Genomic DNA, 16,455 nt, shown 5'->3' with positions numbered 1-16,455 from the left:
CGGAAAAACCGGCTGCCATCTGTCCCAGTTGGACTCGAGTTGAGGAAACGAGTCGAGTCGAGTCAAACAAGTCAGGAATATACTCGTCTCGTCACATCACTACTGTATAAGTATCCGTTAATGCAATAACTCTAGCTATTTTGGTCCGATTTTGATAACATTGGCATGCATGTGTAAGGCTAGAAATACTCTTGATTAAGATTGTAAACTATCAAAATCAGGTAATAGGAACAGAATGTTTAAACATTTTTTTTTAGTTGGGTTTCTTAAAATTTTTACCCTTAAAACATTGAAATGCCCAATTTTCACTTCAGTCATGGTATAGACCTTAAAAAACAAATAATATATTGAGGTTGTAGGTTGCGCTTGTTTACAGATATACAACAGAGCCCCAATAACAAGTCTTATCATGGGGATCATCAAATAGAGAGATTATATATTCTTTTATTAAAATCTCATTTTAAAAACACTTTTTTCCTCCCCTGTAACAGCAATCATAAGTACACTTGTTAAATCTAATGTTATCTAAATACAGAATAAATCGGAAATATTTTTGTAAAAACCCAATGAGACGAATAGAAATTTGCTTAGCCTGCAAGTTTGCTGCTGGGATATCTATTATCATAGATAAAACATAGTTTTATCTATGCTATTATCTTATTTGTTCTGGGTCTTGAGTATTTGAGTAAGGTTTAAACATATCAAAGAGTGGAACTTTTTCTGGAAGTGAATGTCAATGGCCCCAAATTGTGGAGGCTCAGGTCTCCTCTTGGTTCCGTACCTTGGAACCTCTTCTTGGTGTAGATACTCCGTACTCCTTAGTCGGCTAATCCGTGTAATGATGATGGAGCTGGGGAAGTCAAAGGGCCCTGGTTATTAATAATTAGGTAGAAGATTTTACCAAATCCTAGGGTAAGATGGGTCTACTCAGGTCTAATCAGGGGGCGTACTCTATCTAGCCCCCTGTCCTAACCTTAAATCTTCCACATTACCAACTGAACATTTCATTACTATAGGTCGGCCGGACAGATAGCGACCTGCGCGAGGGAGGAGGTTTGTCCAAGTGGCCGGACCTATACCTACCATATTGCAATAGCCTATGCTAAATCTAAGTGTTTTCATTTGTAACATTCTAACACACATTGAAACCTAGCATGCTTAGGTTTCATAGGCCTAGATGTTTATTAAACATCTAACATTTTTAACATGTGTGATTTAAAATTGTTTTTATTATTTATTTATCATGTGGTTGATATACAATAACCTGTCATGATATAAAAAAAATCTTGGTAAACATAATTTCTTGTTGTGTTGTGGTGTTTCCGGACTTGTTAAATACTTTAATACATTTAATTGAAACTGCGACCATAAAAAGGTAGATATTTTAAGCTAAGTATATGAATAGAGATGAGTGGCACGATCTTGTAGTCTTTTTACGGACTAAGGCGGACATGTTCCAAATTAATCCCAGGCTACTGGATTATGCGCATTTCGGCACGAACACCATTCTCAGATTTGTACAAAAGAACTATTCTTTCCTGAAGAAGTGTGTTGAAAGTTCACAAAGCACATCAAACACTTGTCAATTGTTAACCAACATAGCTTTCCATTTGCGACACAAGGCACGGGCAGGATGATTACATGGAGGCACGCAGTTATTGGGCATTAGGAATCATTTTGACATTGACACATTATTCAGTGATGCACTACCTCTTAAGGGGGACGGCCTGCTAGGAGTCAGAAGAAAATGTTAAATGTAAGCATAGGTTTTAATAAGCACATCAAATTAAATGTCTTTGTCAGTAAAATAACAATGCTGCAAACCCGAACTCAAACGGACAACCAAATCAAAATGGCAGCTATTCAAAAAGATGGATTGAATTTGCAATGCTATTATAAGCTACCTCCTCAGGAGGGTGCCTGCTTGAAGTCCGAAGAAAATCTTAAATGTATGCATAGGGGACAGGTTGATATGCACATCAAATTGGTACAATACAATGCCGCAAATTTGTGCCCATGGCACATTCATTCAAGAAATCTTTAAATGGCTTTTTTTTACTTGGTTGTCCATTTGAGGCATTGTATTCTACTAGTAAAGTCCTTTAATTTTGATGTGCATATCCTAAGCATATATTTATGATTTTCTTCTTAGTCCTCCTGAGGAGGTAGTGTATCACTGAATGTGTTAAGATGATTTTTGCCCAGTAACGGTGAACCAAGTTTTGAAGCTCTATCTGCATTACTTTTTGAAATATCTAACTGTCCCGGGACTTTTTTCCACCCTGTATCTATGATGCATGGCTCTCGAAAGATGAGGACACTGCCCGCGTTGTGGCAGTTGTCAATCGAGGATTATTAATAAAGAACGACAGCTGCTGTGTAATGTCATTGCCCGAGATTGACTCCAGCAACTTGTATAGACATCTGGAAGTAATAAGTACTGCAGTCTATGGTAACCTTAAGAACTACTTCCAACCATGCCCATAAGTTTGGTTGTAAACAAAGTGAATTGATTTTGATCGACTATTTGCAGTACTATCCTGATAATTAGACCAATTCGTTAATTACAAGACAAAATTTATGTGGTTCGAATTTCACTATAAACTGTAGGTCCCTTAGTTGCCATTGCCTGTATGGGCTATAATTAACAGCTGGGTCTAAGTAAAATGTCGGCCTTAGTCACTAACAAGACTGCAAGATCGCGCAACTCATTCTACAATCATATTTGGGCTAAAATACACACATAGTGGTGTCCCCCCCATCTTAAATTGATTGATTGACCAAAAAACATCAATAAACAGTATTTTGCAACCATTATGGTTTAGCCACAGGGGCTATGTATGGATCTTGTGTTTTACCTAAGAACTTTTTTTAATAGCTTGAAAGTATTAATTTTGCCCTTAATTCCGTTGGTAATTAATGATGTTTCAAACATTTCAACAATTTTATTGCCAATGCCAAAAAAGTCATCATGTTGAATATGTCTGTCTCTGACTGTGTATTGTATGACTTAGAGCTAATAAATTGTTTTACGGCAGTAAAAAAAATGTTATTACGTTTACCAATCTAAAACTTTACTTTTTAGAAGCAATTTCCTTTCATGGAGGTTGTTGGCATCATGTACAGTGGAAAGTCAAGTAGACCATCAGACAAGGGGGGATTGGCTCCTAACCCTTCGGATTCATTATAACTGGCATTAGGTGTCTTTATATGAAGAAATTTAATAAATAAGTTAATTTAACTGGATAGAAATCAATTGATAAATTGTGAATGGTACACACCGCATATATAGTAGAACCCCTGTCCCCTGTTAACCGAAATAAAGGGGGAGAGCCGTTTTGGATAACCAATTTTTCCAATAACCCGCCATATGCTAAAAATAGCCCACCACGGTGAGTTGGAAAAATGAATTTAAAACAATGTCTATGTAATACAGTATTATTCTACAGGATGGCCCATAAAAATGTACTCTAAACGTTTGTTTTAACTCAACTTATGTTTTAATGGACGTCACTCAACAACAATGTTCAAGAATGGTTATGCAAAGACGAATGGAATATGTAATAAACAATGGTGAAAACGTTTAGAGCATTTAGTTTTTAGATGGAATAACTTTGTACAGCTAATAAATAGTCATTAATTTAAGTGAAAATCGTGAAATGATGACTACGTTTTTTGGGGGGCCACCCTGTATATCTGCTACAGAAATGTTACAATGGATTGGAAAATACTTTAAACTAAAGAACTGAAGTTTCTAAAGCATTGTACATTGCATATTACTTATATTTTAGACCTGTATTATCTTATGGAACCGTTTTGGTTACCCGTGTTTCGGTTAGTCGGGGTTCTACAGTAAATTGTGTTTTTGGAATGAAGGTAAGGCAGGAAAATGAATATGAGCACTTGTATGATTGTTTAGAATCATGTATTCCTACAATCCAGAGATGTGGCTAATATATACCAATAATGCATGCAAGACATAGCAAACTGTATGTGTTAAATACATGTAGTACATTCTTCTTAATATTATCATTAAAACAAGTCGGAACAGAACTGAAACAATAAAAACCTTGTAATGACCAGAAAACAGAATAACCATTGGCAGAATAACAATCTTAATGAATAACTGGGGTTGCTGCGTTATGGGTCTCAAACGTACAACAAATTTTGACCCAAGCCCCAATCCTTCAGCCTGTTTTGGTTATGAACAAATGGTCTATGTAGGGCCGTATCATTTCTAAAAAAATCAATTTTTGTGTTGAAGGCACTTTAGATCGGACGAAGTGGCCCCTGTGTGTATTTTTGGAATGAATGGATTTCAAAAATCAAACTGGATTTCGTATCACAATTTTTACATCCTGTGAGATTTATGATTTTGAGTTGCCTTCATACTATTGCTGTGCTGTAGTGAGATGTGTCCATTATAACGAGAAAGATAAACAAATTTACAGGCTATTGCAAAGTTTGAGAACAGGCTGCAGAAGTGAGACTCGGGCCATAACGTCCTTGCATTACTTAACAACTCGAAAAACATAACAATAAAAGAGTCTTATACTCGGGAGTATGCCCCTCGAAGCTACAACGGCAAAAATAAAATGGAAGAATTATGTTCAGTGAAATAACTAAGTACATCTACACCAGAAATACGTATGTAGTGTAGCTTTGCTGAGGGGTAAGCCACGAACCCAACAATAACATCTATATTGAGTTGCGATAAAAAAATAAATTATTATTGTGTGTGTGCGCGCGTATTATATTACAAATACACAGTCTTATATGTCCTGTAACAAAAGCGAACTCTCCTATCATATGGTTCACTGTAACTTATACTATCATCATCTGTAAAATATAAAATCTATTATGCTAGTTGCTTTGTACAAACCCTTGTTAAAGGGCTCCGTATTTCTGGTGTGAAGCCTCGAGGGGCATGAGGTGCCTTAACGAGATAACGTAGGCCTGAGGAGGACCCAAAACGCATACACGGACCAACAAGGTTACATATACTACATAGTCAACACTCAAAAATGAACTGACTATCTTAGTTACGGACTAGAAGTATGCAGAACAAAATGCTGTTACTCTATGTTAACATTACTAATACAGCCCCTATCAGAGGCTGTATAACCGGTTATATATATCATTGCGATGTGGATGGCTAAAAACTGAAAGGTGTACACTTAGGAAATCAAAACATTGATAATTCAACATAAAATAATCATTCCAAAACACGTGAACTTTTGACTACAGAAAATCATTAACACTAAGTAGTTAAAAATTTCATTTTCGTCATATATAAGAAAATATAGAATTTAAGGCAGATTCTGGTTAAAAATTACACACAATTTTCACTTTTGGCTTAACGATACTTTTAATAAGATAAGGCGCGAAGGTGCTTCTTTTAATAAGCTTGTACTCTTATGTGAACAGGGACCTTTTAATTGTCTTTTTGATCAAGGGAGTGTCCTAAACAGTGTGCCAAAGACATGTGATTTCTCATAGATCTGTAAATTAAAACAGGAAACAGTTGAGGTCTAACAAAATCTGAAAGGCGGGGAAGGTCGAGATGAGAAAATTAAAGAGGACATTAAAATGGGATTGAAAAAATAAAAACAGCACCCTTTGTGTAGTTGGGAAATCCAAAAAATGTTGTGTGCAAACAAACCAAATATTGTTATTTCAAGTCTGTAATATCATCTGTAAAGTAAAGCAGAAGACATTAACATCGCCATTTCTATTATCAGAAACTAATAAGAACAGTTTCAAATTAACAATACAACAAAAACCATTTTGACGTTAACCGAACATTACAATCTTAGCAATGCCATCTTGAAAAAGAAAAGAGGGCTTAACACCCCTCCCAATTTGCTATACAACAATCATTAAGAATAAGAAACGGTTATACTACGGGGCAACAATTACATAGGGTATGATCAACAATAAAACTAAGGTTATGGCAGAGGAACAAAACCATTCATGACACTTTGTAGCTTCTTGGAATGGAAACTAAAACCGTATCTAGAAGTATTTCAATACAATAAATGTTACGTATATATGAGAGTGAGCCTTTCCGTTTGAGCTGCCTCGCATCTGAGAGGCAAAACGGTAGACTTGTCAAGTTAGAGTTATGTATTCATCCCCAGCTCATCTAGTAATAATCTTGGTTGATTGTGTTGTGGATTTGACACTTAAAAGGAGCACCATTAAGAAACGTCTAGAATGTAAAGTCCACAACACAAAGATTCAAGATCATCAATTTGTTTTCAAAAGTCTTTGACAAAGAGATAAGAAAACTGAAATCAATGCCAAAACACATACTGTATTCACATTTTAAAGATACTAAATTTATATGCTTTATTCAAAAAGGTTTTAGTTAGGTTTATTTATTTTTTTTTTTTGCTTGGTTAGCCTTAAAGCAGCATAGTATTTTCCATTTGAGGGTTTGCTTGCTAGTGGCTAATTAATTAACTTAATAGGTAAATAACGCCACTAAATATTTCTTTAAATTTTATAAACAAAAATATTTAGTTAGTCTTAAATAAATGTATTGTTATCAAATTCTTTCAGATATTTTCAAACACTATTATTTTGAAGATGATTGTTTCACATTAATTTTTTCTACTGATGAATACAATGAGCGGTAAGAAAGGTGTTTGCTCTTATGCAATCTGCAATAGTAGAACATGGTGAAAAGGCTCAGCTTGCAATATTTTGAATGTTACTATTTTATTTTAGTATTTTAATAACAATTCTGAAAGGATGCAATCTCTAGTATTCAGATCTCTCTGCAGAGTTGTAGATTTACAAATAATAAGTCATTATTGCATTGATATGACTGAAAATAATAAAAAAAACTACCTATTTAAGAAATTTGATGATTTCAGCTAATTAACCAATGAGCTTATTTAACATTAAAATTTAAAAAGAAAATCATTTATTTGTTATTCTTGATTCCTACACAAATAAATTTATTTATTTACCAAAATATTATTGATATTTTTATGTAAAATACCGGTACTTTGATTTACAAATTCTCATCATGATCTGATTTTGCTAATAATTTTGTAAGTTCTCATTTACTCTTGCAAACAAGATTATTTCAATATTATCGCAAACTATCTCATGTCTGAGTTTGTATTTGTGTTTTTGTAGCCTGTGAAGGTGGTGGATTGGACCTTTGGTCTAAACCTTCACAAGTAAAATAAACAAGTTATCAAGTTAAACAAGTTATGTCTGAGTTTATTTAATATTGTCAAAGAGTGCTTTCATTTACCCAATGAACGTCATTATTCAATTTGCATCTTTTTCTTATGATGTGTCATTCCAAAGAGAGCTGGGTGGATGAATACTATCTGTTGAGTGACTTTGGAGTGCCCTAGATCTGTTCTCATCTTATTGTTTACTTAAAGGTCACTTTGGTAATATTTTACAGTACAAAAGTGTCTTTCAAGTGGTGGGCCTGTAATACTCCTTGTCACTATTGTTACCAGTCGGGAAATCCTGCTGTTAAATAACGATGGTACGGTACCTATCTGACGTGTTCAGGGTAAAATTAAAGATTAGGTAAGATAGATTGACCACGACAAGTGTTTTTCGTAATCTTCATAGCTCAAAAACTGAATTTACTCATTCTAAAATTGAAAGAGTTTAATTCTACCCTGAACAATGATTGCGTGGGGTGAGCATGGAGAGTGAAGGTAGGAAGGAGCATCTGTAAACTGTATTCGCTGTTGGGGAAGGAAGTCCCTGGTTCTGGTTCTGGCAATGAGTGGTCCCGTGCCATTATCTCTCACAGAACCAAAGCACACACACTTCATCCTAGTATATCATTATATATCATTAAATTACTTTGTCTTATATATAAACACATATGCGTCATTTAAATATTAAATTCAATAATTTTTATATTCGCTAACGTCACTGTACAAAATGTTCACAATTTGACACTAAACCGACCAGTGTTCTTTTTACTCTGTGAAAATATCGAAAAGCTTTTAATCGAACTTCTATATGTAAATTTTACATAAAAATGGAATTATTATCTTGTGGATTGCAGGTATCAAAACATCTTCAGTTTTGTTTCTTTCTCAGCGGTGTAAAAGGTATCACAAACCGGGATGGGAGGTTTGAGTCGGGTTCCTATGCTAATAACAACACATTGTACAATACTGGAAATAATAGACAATGATAACACACAAAGAACGCCTGTTTTCGAATAAATGCGTGTATTTGACTAGTAAAACTCACCACTCCACTGATACAAATTGATGATGGTTCGATATTAAACTAAAATAACAATAGAAACTATAATAAATAATTAAATAATATATTCATTTGCATCGTGTGAGATCACGTGAAATCAGAACAAAAGCAGTGCAAATGGTGAAAATAAAGTGAAACTTCCTAACTAAATAATAATGAAATAATTATAAAACTATAAAAAGTATTGAAAAGAATATAAACAAAACAATTTTTTTTGGTTTGTGGAATGTTACTTGTTGGTTCTGACTTCCCGCAGAGTTCATTTTGATGTAGGCTATTGTCAATCCCAAATACACAAAATAAACTTTTTTATACAAACCTTTATACTAGAATAGTTTTAAAGCCATATTTATAAAAATTTATCTATATATAAATAGGAACATACGACTTGGCAATTTTGATTCTATGGTATAATTTATATATTAATAGCGTAATACAAAGTGAACGTGAGGCGAGAAGTCAGAGACCAGGCGGATACGATTTACAAGCGGCTTCACCAACTGACCAACAACAGTCAATATCTATTGCAGTCAACAAACAAATTCTAAACAGTCTTTATTCTGTCGAGGACTAGGTCACACTTTTGGAATAGGGTCACACTTTGAGCCAGGTTTTCAACCAGCTCGCAGAGTTAACCTCGGTGAAAACAAAGTTGAAAACACAACCGACACAAAGGATGAAGTTATTCCTAAACTCTGTTTAACAAATAAACTCGCTTAACTACATAAATTTTAAATTTAACTTAAAATTAAATAGATTTCTTTTCAACAGGTCCAAAATTAAATTGCCAAAAAGTGGCAAAGTTAGGACATAAATTAAAACAATATATTCCATAACTTTCCAAATGTCATATAAAATTTGAAAATAATATAATTATATAATAATTTTCTTTGTCTTAAAAAATAATAGTTTATACAACATAAATAATGTAGGTGCTGGTGGACTGCGCATGTAAGTGGTGACTGCGAAGGTAACGTCTCTGCGCTATGCCACTGCCACTGCCACTGCTCCACGACTATACGAGTCTATTTGATAGACCAGCGCCTCATCGAGTCTCTATATAACTTATGTACAAACAACCAAGGGGATCAGGATATTCACAACACATATATACACGTCTTACTCACGCACTACACGAAACAGCTTACAGATTTATCCTGCTGGTAACAGGTTTTCGTTTTGTCTTGTCGAAGAATCGAGAATGAAGAGAACTCGAAAGTAAAAATTCTTTTTAAGAACTAATGTGTCTATTCCAGTTGCTCGAGGAAGTTGGGTGATTTGAAGTACTCCGGAACGGGGTCGTCCATGCGGGAGATGATCTTGTAGATGGATTTCTTCCACGACTGTTCCGTGTCTTTTCCTGACTGGATAGCTTTGAAGAACTCCTTGAGAGTTTGCTCCACCACGTACCTGAAGTTTGGAGGAACCTGCAAGCACACAAACACACACATTAATATGGTATTGAAACTAATACTGATATATCTGGCTCTCCATTTACGGAGTATGGAAGTGTGCACATAACTATACCTGTAAACTTTGTTGTTCTTCACATAAAATCCAAAATCAAAATCTACCAAAGATACATTAAACACAATTACTAATTCATTGTTTCATTGTCTGTGTCTGAAAATTCAGATTCCAACAATAGTTTTGATTGCACGAATCAACAGAACAACTATGCCAATTAAATGATCAAGAAACATACATTAGCTACTAGTAGGGAATATTCAATTAGTTTTCCTATAAATTACAAACAAGATTAAAGCTTTGTAAATTAATATCTTACACATTTTATGCCAAAATGTAATTTCTCTGTTACATCATGTTTGGCTTTGTGACGAAAACCTAACTGAGCAGTAATTAGCTATTACTACTTCCTTTTACAGATGGCAGTAAAAGACCATACTATTTTCTCAACATTCATACCTACTCGGCATTTTTGATCTTTTGTTCTCTACTTGTTTGTTTTACTAAATGTGAGAGGATTTCCACAAATTGTATTATTTACAGTGATTGCTTCTCATTTCCTTATGAATATGGAACATATTCATACAACTACAACTACTGTATTTTACTTCATGAATATAAGTGATAGTGATATAAACTAATAAATTATGAGAATCGACATATATTATTTTGCAAGTAATAAACAAAAAGCCAATGATCTAAAAAAATAAATCAGTAGTATTGTTGGTTATTAAACAGCAACACAGTCTAATAAACCATACTTTCTCTTCCTGAGCCAAAATAATACCACTTAATATTCCTGCAATAATTCTAAGCATTATAAAAGCATGTTTTAATCCACCAAATTATGGTTTATTTTTTTTTATTAATTAAAAGTTTGTTTCCTACTGTTATGTTTACAAAAGTATTGGAGATGCAATTTTGTTTTTAGTACAAGCTTTAATTTTCATTTATGCCAACAATAAACATTTATTTGTATCACCCATAGCAAATTTAGTTATATTACTCAGGTACATCCAGAATCCACATGCCAAGCTTATGAAAATCAGACCACTCTTTTAGTCTATATTTATGTACACTATTTGTGGATTTCCTGTCTAAATGTTTTTTGTTGGCACATTATGAGCTTTACAGATACAGATATAGATAGTTAGTGTAAAGTAGGTGGCGCACCTGGGGGCCACATACCTCAATGTGGTTGTTGCGGTTATAGTGCAAGTTGAGGACCCTGTATATCTCACAGTCGCCACTGACATGCAGGTCCTCAGCAGACTTGACTCCTTCACTCACCGCCTGGCGAGCGTACTTCTCCATCTGGATGTAGTAGAACTCCCTGCAACATGGACCATCATTAACACATGATGGACAACCTGTAAGCGATGACTATTCAACAGTCAATGCTACATACAAGCTTTTGTGCAAGCTTTTCAAATTTTAGCTTTGAAATATGTAGTGTTTTTGATCTATTTTTACAATATATGAGTACAATTTTTTTGCCAAAAACAATTCAGTATTATTATACTGGTAAGCTTTTGCAACCCCAGATAATATAATAGAATGTTAGAGCCTTCATAATCTCTCCCACTACATACACCGGGAAGTGATGCTGGGGTTGCATCGTGTCAATGGAAGGGGCTTCGAAAATACCATTCTTCGAGCAGTGTTTTAAACAATGCTTTAAACCTCGATAGAACATCTCGATATTTATTAATATTGTAACACAAAAGTTTCTTTCTTGCCCAGCATGGTTAAAAACTCAACAAATAGTTGCAAATGTCCCAAGTAAGGCTTGGGAACAAAACTCTTTCTCATCAGAAAAGGTTAAAATAGCTTCACAAAAGGAGTAAATAAGCGCAGTCATCGAGACGAAGTTGACACAGTAGCAAACTCCGAGGAGACTTCTGCTCGCGTCAAACAACCGAATGAACGTTCCTTTCATAAACATTTTCAAATTACACGGATCGCTAAGGAAAAGGTAAAGACAAAAGTATATAGTGAAAGACTCGTCAGAATAGGAACGCTAAACGCATTACATCACAGGAAAGACGTGTCGAACATTGTGTAAAAAGCGCGGGGCTGTCGAGCGCAGAAACAAAACAAGTCGGAGCTGGCAAATGTGAGAAAAGGAAGCTTTCAGATTTAGACTGGCAGTGCGGGGTTGAATACTTATTGTTGTAGTGTAGTGGCAGTTGCCAGTTTAGGTAACCGATGTCGGTTAGCGTCCCATTGACACCTCCGAGTTTACTCGTAATTAAAACTTATTATGCACGGAAGCAAAGTGTCGCCATTTTAATACAAATTTCTAAACTTATTTTTCCGCTTCCACGCGTTTTAGTTAAAAAGATGTTCGTCATAATTTACGTGAAGATCGCTAAAATTACCGAGCTATTTCCTTTGAGGATAATCCCATTGAAAAGAGATTTTCAAAGTAGGTTAATGGATACCGCAATATAGTAAAAAAGTAAACTCGAACAAAACATTTTATTTTGTAATAAAAACATATTTTATGAACCCATAAAAATTACCCTTCCCATAATGGGAAAACATAATCTAATTATTTTACCCGATCCTAATGAATACCCTTTTCTCACTGACGAGTTTCGGTTCGAAAAATCCACAAAACGAGACGTTACCGTTCCAACGTTCGATGTGAATAGACGAAGAAAGACCCTCCAAGTGTTTTTATCGAGTGCGCATTCATATTTATAAAACGCGCTTGATTTCCGATTCAAATCGGTATCGAGCTCAAAGAACTCTACTAATAAACCCTATTTTCAATCGTGTATTGAAAGGTCGCTAACTTATTTTGCGAGCGTCGAATTATTCGAGTGGAGGATTTAATATAAACAAGCTCTCGATTAGATTTTGTTCACACCTCGGGGATAAGACAAAAATGGCAGTCGGATTTATAACGAGGCCAGCCAATCGTCGCTGACGTGTGACGTCATTCGCCATTAGGTAGTTCTTGGTTCGGGTTCGCTCCACTACACTCCTATTGCCATTGACACATTGTTTTCCAACGCCTCCGATGAAAGGGTAATCGCTGGTTCGCTCCTTCAACCCCAACACTGCATCGGCTCTCGAGCCACGAGTTGGGCGATCTAGTTAATTGAATATATTGGGGTAGACTGTAATGATTTAATTACATAACCTGCGGATCTACTAAGTGCCCCGTTTTCTGCGAAAACCCGGGGAAAATATAACAGACTTAAGATTATGATTAGTGTACTCATAATCATTATCTCCTTAAGTGAGATCTATTTTAAGATGAATGAGTTTATCAGCATTTTAATTACAAACAATTAAATAGAAATATAATATTTTTAAAGTATATTCACTGACAGTAAATCGTTATTTAATTCATTGTCCGATGTGAATTAAAATAACTTAGTATTCAAGCAGATCGACTTAACCTCCCACTTGTCATCGTTTCATCAGCGGGGATTGTCGAGAGCTCCGGTAACACTATCATATTGACAACTAATAACCGAACGAGGCGATTGTAATTAAATCAACACATTCAGCAAACCCGGCTCATTGTTCGCCGTGCTATTCCGATCTTCCGCACACTATGGAGCCTATTGAACTATCGAGGCCTAGTATCTAGTGCGACACTCTGTTCGCTCTTTTGCTCTTTTAACGAGTGCGAGCTAATTATCGCGATACTGGCAGCCAATAAAGCTCACTATCTTATTAAAATCAAGTGTAAACAAAATGTTGAATAGGATGCACCCTCGTGTGTTCGAGGAGGTGCGGGCCAATCAACGTCGAGCATTCAGCGACTGAGCGACTTACAGCTGTTCAAGAGTCCTCGATGACGCCTGGCACACCTCGCCAGCTCACCTCCACTGATAATTAGCTCATCGATGTCGTTCGTGAATCGTGATTAGCTCACCACTTCACCCGACACAAGATTGTCGTTCCGAGATGCTCTTTTGTAAATCTTAAGCCACGTGAAAGCTTGTAATGACACGATTTGCCCTCTCAAGCTCGGGATAAAGAATTCTATGGACATTTCGGCTTATAATTCAATCTCTTTTTGCTGCCAATATGGATTGATTTTGAATGCTACTATGGAATAAAATTACAAAAATTCTGATAAAATAAATCATGCTAATCGGAATATTGTCACTAATACTCTATAAAGGACAACGTACGAGGAAATCGTGCTGATCAACGTACAAAATTGCTCACAGTTGTCGGCGATGAATGAAGATATTTAAATGAATTTGAATCTTGGAAAAATAAGATGCGTTGTAACAGTAAAGTCAAACGTCTGATTGTATGAATGATCTTCAATTTCTATTCATTGTTCTCTAGTTATTGTTTATTCGAGTGTCTGTGGTGTCAAGTTCTGTAGAATGTTTGTGATAACAAGTGTTCCTCTGACGAAAGATTACACAAAAGAAACACTTAGGTGGTTTCGACAGACAAAATGTTAAATTACTCTATAAAAACAATATGACAACGCCGTTTCGGTTTATCCTGAACTAATTGGAGTTCAATATGAAATTAAGTAACTTTATTTGTGCCAAGATGAATGTCACTTCTTGGAGTTGCCAATAACCCTAGTGTGCGGACCCCTAGTTTGCCTATGCGGGTCCGTATCACCTGCGGGGAGTCGGGGACACGTCTTGTGCCCTAGTTGCACCCCGCACATGCTGGCGCTGGCCTGTACTTGTCACCGATTTCTCTGCAGACTCTCACTCACACAGCTGACCGTCTTATTCATCGAGCGTTCTATAACTTACACATCCGCAAACAACAATATGCATTTTAAGAAAACATGCATAGAAAATTGCTCTGAAAAGAATGTCCAAGTGCGAAGAAATCGTAGAATGTTATGAACAAAAATAATTGCTGAACTGGCAATTTAAATGAACGCCAATCAACGCACTTCAACAGTATGATTTTGTTAGATGTATGTGTCACTATTGCAATTCAAATGCTACTTCAATGTAAAAAGCTAAACGACCGTGGAAGCTCGTGAAGATAAAGTTATAATTGAAGGGTCCAAGCCGAGCTTAGAAGCTGAAACCGACCATCGGTGGCTCAGAGAAATGCAACGTTGGCCAAAAACACGGGATGACGCTCGAATGCAGCTGCATTTACAAATGAAGAGGACTCGTACGGATGTGAAGCCGGGCGGATGATTTGATGCTCCGTATCAATCGACAACGTGGTCAAAGGCTCATTTAATTGCGACCGGTCAAACAGATAAAACGCAAAACAAACAGGCCTTACTCAAACCTGAGCTGCACTCGGTGCGACAAAACGGTTTAACTATTTTGTTGGTCGATGTTGAACCACGCTTTGATTATCAAACCCGAGATTATTAACCGGATAGCATCCATTTTACCTCGGGAATTAAAGTGGTTCCACAGAGTCGGTTGCGCTAACTATTTTGTTACAGCAAAAAACCAATCATATTACTGTATCGTCTTGTAAATTTTTTTTGTTAATTGCGGGACCTTCATAAAGAATTTGTACGTTTGGAGCCAAAATTGGGTATTTCTGCATACAATGGAAATGGTTTCTGGTTTGTGAGGAAAACGTTCAAGCAAGCAATAAAACAAGCCTCGCATGAATTACCATACCGGATAAAGGGGACTTATTAACCTACTACCCACTTTGACATTGTAAAACCAATGCAAACGAAGGATATAAATATATTTATTAACTTAACCCCCTTAACCCACATAGAATCGTGTCACATAGACTATTTTGTTGAGAATCTTTTATTCCGAACCGTTACCGTTATATTTCCAATTAAGAGGGTTTTGCCTTTTAAAATTGTGGATTAACGTCAACGATGGAACATTCTGTCCATATTTGACCATCTATTTGTCGTATTTTGATTGCAGAGAACAAACCACGCGTCAAACTAAAATGAAACTGTAACCTGTATGCACATTAACCTGCAAAGAGAGCAAAATCTTATCGATTATAGTCGACGTAGGTTCGTTTACCGTGCAGATGCTTCATTAAAAATTACTTAATTATTTCGGTCTTCGTCCTAATTAGAGGCCGTGTCAAATCTGTCATCACTTCATCTCTCTCTCTCTCTCTCTCTCTACTGCAAGCTTGTACTGTATCTCTCCATCTCTCTGCCTCTCCCGTTGGCTTGTTGCCCTTTTGCAATGCCTTATGTCCCGGTGCATCTACTCGTTCTGCATAATAATAAAGCCTGTTTGCCTTTTAAAGTGCAGCCGCTTATAATTTTTCAGTTTCCTCAAATTGTTATATTACGTCGACCATTTTATTACGTTATTGAAATGTATTGTGTGTTCTAGAGTTATAACATGAATGCCATTGATCTGATTAATGTTCCTTAATGGAAATGGCTTTTTTGTGTTAAATTTGAATATTTTAATAATTTCTTTGCACATACGATTACCGATGAAAGATGGTTTACTGTGTTACTCATAAAAGATTCGAAATTAATAACTGAACTTTTTCGAAGACTTCCCCACATCGATGGGATACATGGCACGATGTTGGATATTATTTTACTAAGATGAAACATATACCAAATTACTTATGTGTTTTATGCCGACTCGATGGGGGCTCGAAGTGAGAGGCGTCAGGCGTGCTAATAGAAGCCATCACTGTTACACACGGCGGATATTCTATTAAAAGTTGGCCAAGTCGGTCGGAAGTAGCGGTGCGTGTGATCCGGCACGCGAGCGCGGGTTCCTCACTCTCTCACCTCACTTTACCAACACCTGC

At 35.9% G+C, this 16,455-nt stretch overlaps 1 protein-coding gene across 6 annotated transcripts in view; it reads right to left on the bottom strand.

Moving 5' to 3' along the window:
• Positions 1-6,954: 6,954 nt before the first annotated feature.
• Positions 6,955-16,455, bottom strand: part of LOC128987921 (homeobox protein prospero) — a 67,263-nt gene continuing 57,762 nt past the window's right edge. For 5 of the 6 annotated variants that reach the window (XM_054409027.1, XM_054409060.1, XM_054409018.1 and 2 more), the window contains exons 5-6: positions 10,900-11,059; positions 6,955-9,686 (exon numbers count right to left, since the gene is read on the bottom strand). In XM_054409027.1, the coding sequence (XP_054265002.1) occupies positions 9,507-9,686; positions 10,900-11,059 (340 nt within the window). In that variant the 3' untranslated portion in view covers positions 6,955-9,506. The remainder of the gene's footprint in view (positions 9,687-10,899; positions 11,060-16,455) is intronic. The other variant, XM_054409036.1, reaches the window with a different exon arrangement.

This window comes from Macrosteles quadrilineatus, unplaced genomic scaffold (genome assembly GCF_028750875.1).
Source record: "Macrosteles quadrilineatus isolate MER2022 unplaced genomic scaffold, UCM_ALF_1.0 Scaffold_1__1_contigs__length_201487025, whole genome shotgun sequence".
Lineage (NCBI taxonomy): Eukaryota > Metazoa > Arthropoda > Insecta > Hemiptera > Cicadellidae > Macrosteles > Macrosteles quadrilineatus.
Note: the sequence above shows the minus strand (reverse complement) of the source record. Positions and strands in the feature narration are given on the sequence as shown.